A 1,818-nucleotide genomic window follows, 5' to 3' on the forward strand; every position below is an offset into this window, starting at 1 on the left:
CTATCACGGTTTGGTCAACGGGTCATTTGGGGTTACACTTGCCCCAGGGCTAATCCCAAACGCCCCCCCCCCCCCAACACACAGTGTTGCTGCAGCAGGCCATGCTGCTGTTGCTGCCCCTGGCTGATGGAGCTCCTGCCACGCCCAGCTCACTTGGTTGCACGTTCCGCCAGGAACACCTTGAAACGCTGCTCCACATCTGGATCCATTCCTGGCTGCTGCATGAAGTCGACGACGAGATGTGCCAGCTGCAGGGAGCAGTGCGGGGGGGCGCGGTAGGTGGGGTGCAGCGGGCGGAAAAGCTCGCAGCAGGGCAGGCCGTAGCGCGCGGCGGCAGCGACAGCTGTGCCGCATGCTTCCACAGGCCCAGCGCACCAGCGCCTGCTGCTTACACACAAAATTCTGGCCAAAAGCTGCCCCAGGCCTCACCTGGTCAAAGTCGGAGGTGACGTTGAGGATGGCGGACTTCAGTGGGGGCGGCGGGGCGGGCACCGCACGCACCGTCTGCCACGCCCAGCCGCACGAGTTGCCCAGCAGCAGCAGCGTGGCGTTGTACACTGCGAGGGGAGGAGGCCAGTTAGCAGGGAAGTGAGCGCTCTGCCCCCGCCAATGCGGCCACCAGTCGGAAGCTCAGTGGTTGAAGGGGAGCGGTGGAGGCGGGAGGAGCCCAGCGGCCGCGCGCGCCGCACCTGACATGGGCGACAGCCTGAGCAGCAGCGCCGAGCCCAGCACCAGCAGCGCTATGCGCCGCTTCCTTTGGGGCGGCATGCTGGTGAGTGGGGCGAGGGCAGAAAAAGTGGCGGGAGGAGATGGGTTCAAACAGCGGGTGCGTGATGCGTTGCTGCCACTGCCCCTGGCGATCCCAGACCGATGTGGTGAAGCGGGGTGAGGGTCTGGCGGAGTTCCGGGAGGCCCTGAGCAGCGGATGTGCTCTTCAGCCGAATGCAGGCCTTGGATGGCGCAGGGCGCCAGGAGATGAATGCCGCGTTCGACACAATGCGTCCAGGCGCCCGCAAGGCCATTCTGGCAGCTGCCGCGAAAACGCTGTGCTGGCAGGATCTGGGGAGCGCATGCATACCGGCTCCAAGCAGCGATCGGAGCCCGCTGTGGCTGCCTCTGAGTCTACAGATTGCCGGTAAGCCTGCCAGGCCCCGCCATCGCTCGTCACTCGACCCTCCACCCTCCCTGCGGACCCTCTCGGCTGCTGGGCACGTCCACACCGTCCAGAATGGTTTCCGAGGATGTAGAGATGCCCACAGGCGCTGGGCCGGTGGGATCGGTGCAGATGGTCACCAGCGCCTCCGTAACTCTGCTGCTCAGCCTCTACCGCTCCATCCTTGAGGGTGAGCAGGCCGGGCCGCGGTGGTGACCGAGCTAAATCAATGCCACTGTCCAGCCGTGCTCCTCCCGCCACCCTCCCGCCGGCGCCGATGCTGGCGCTCACGTGAGCGTCGCTCAGCACAAACTGGCCTCCCTCCGCACACTCCATGCGTCCCTCGCAGGGCCGATGGCGCTGGTGGTGCCGGAGCACACTCGAGACGCCTGCTTCCAGGTGCATGGCCTGCTGCTGTGCACGCCTGTCAGCGCTGCCGCAGACGCTCGCGCTTGTCCTCCCCCGACATGTCGCCTGCCCTGCCACTCTTCCTGCCTGCCCTGCATTGCCCCCCTGCAGCTGGTGTGCGACCTGCGCGCCAACACACCCAAGGACCGCCGCTTTCTGGCGCGCCACGCCGCCGCCCTTGCCCCACATACCGCCCCCGGCTGGCTGGTGCGCCCATGCCGCGGACGCGATCTGCAGCCTGTGGTGCCTGGTGCAGG

General features: G+C 67.0%; 1 protein-coding gene across 1 annotated transcript in view; it reads left to right on the forward strand.

The window, feature by feature from the left end:
- Nucleotides 1-1,228: 1,228 nt before the first annotated feature.
- CHLNCDRAFT_140110 (hypothetical protein) overlaps nucleotides 1,229-1,818 on the forward strand; it is a gene marked incomplete at both ends in the record, with an annotated part of 1,901 nt that continues 1,311 nt past the window's right edge. The window contains 3 exons of the mRNA XM_005843630.1: nucleotides 1,229-1,343; nucleotides 1,503-1,552; nucleotides 1,673-1,811. Of these exons, the coding sequence (XP_005843692.1) occupies nucleotides 1,229-1,343; nucleotides 1,503-1,552; nucleotides 1,673-1,811 (304 nt within the window). The remainder of the gene's footprint in view (nucleotides 1,344-1,502; nucleotides 1,553-1,672; nucleotides 1,812-1,818) is intronic.

This window comes from Chlorella variabilis, assembly GCF_000147415.1.
Source record: "Chlorella variabilis unplaced genomic scaffold CHLNCscaffold_28, whole genome shotgun sequence".
Lineage (NCBI taxonomy): Eukaryota > Viridiplantae > Chlorophyta > Trebouxiophyceae > Chlorellales > Chlorellaceae > Chlorella > Chlorella variabilis.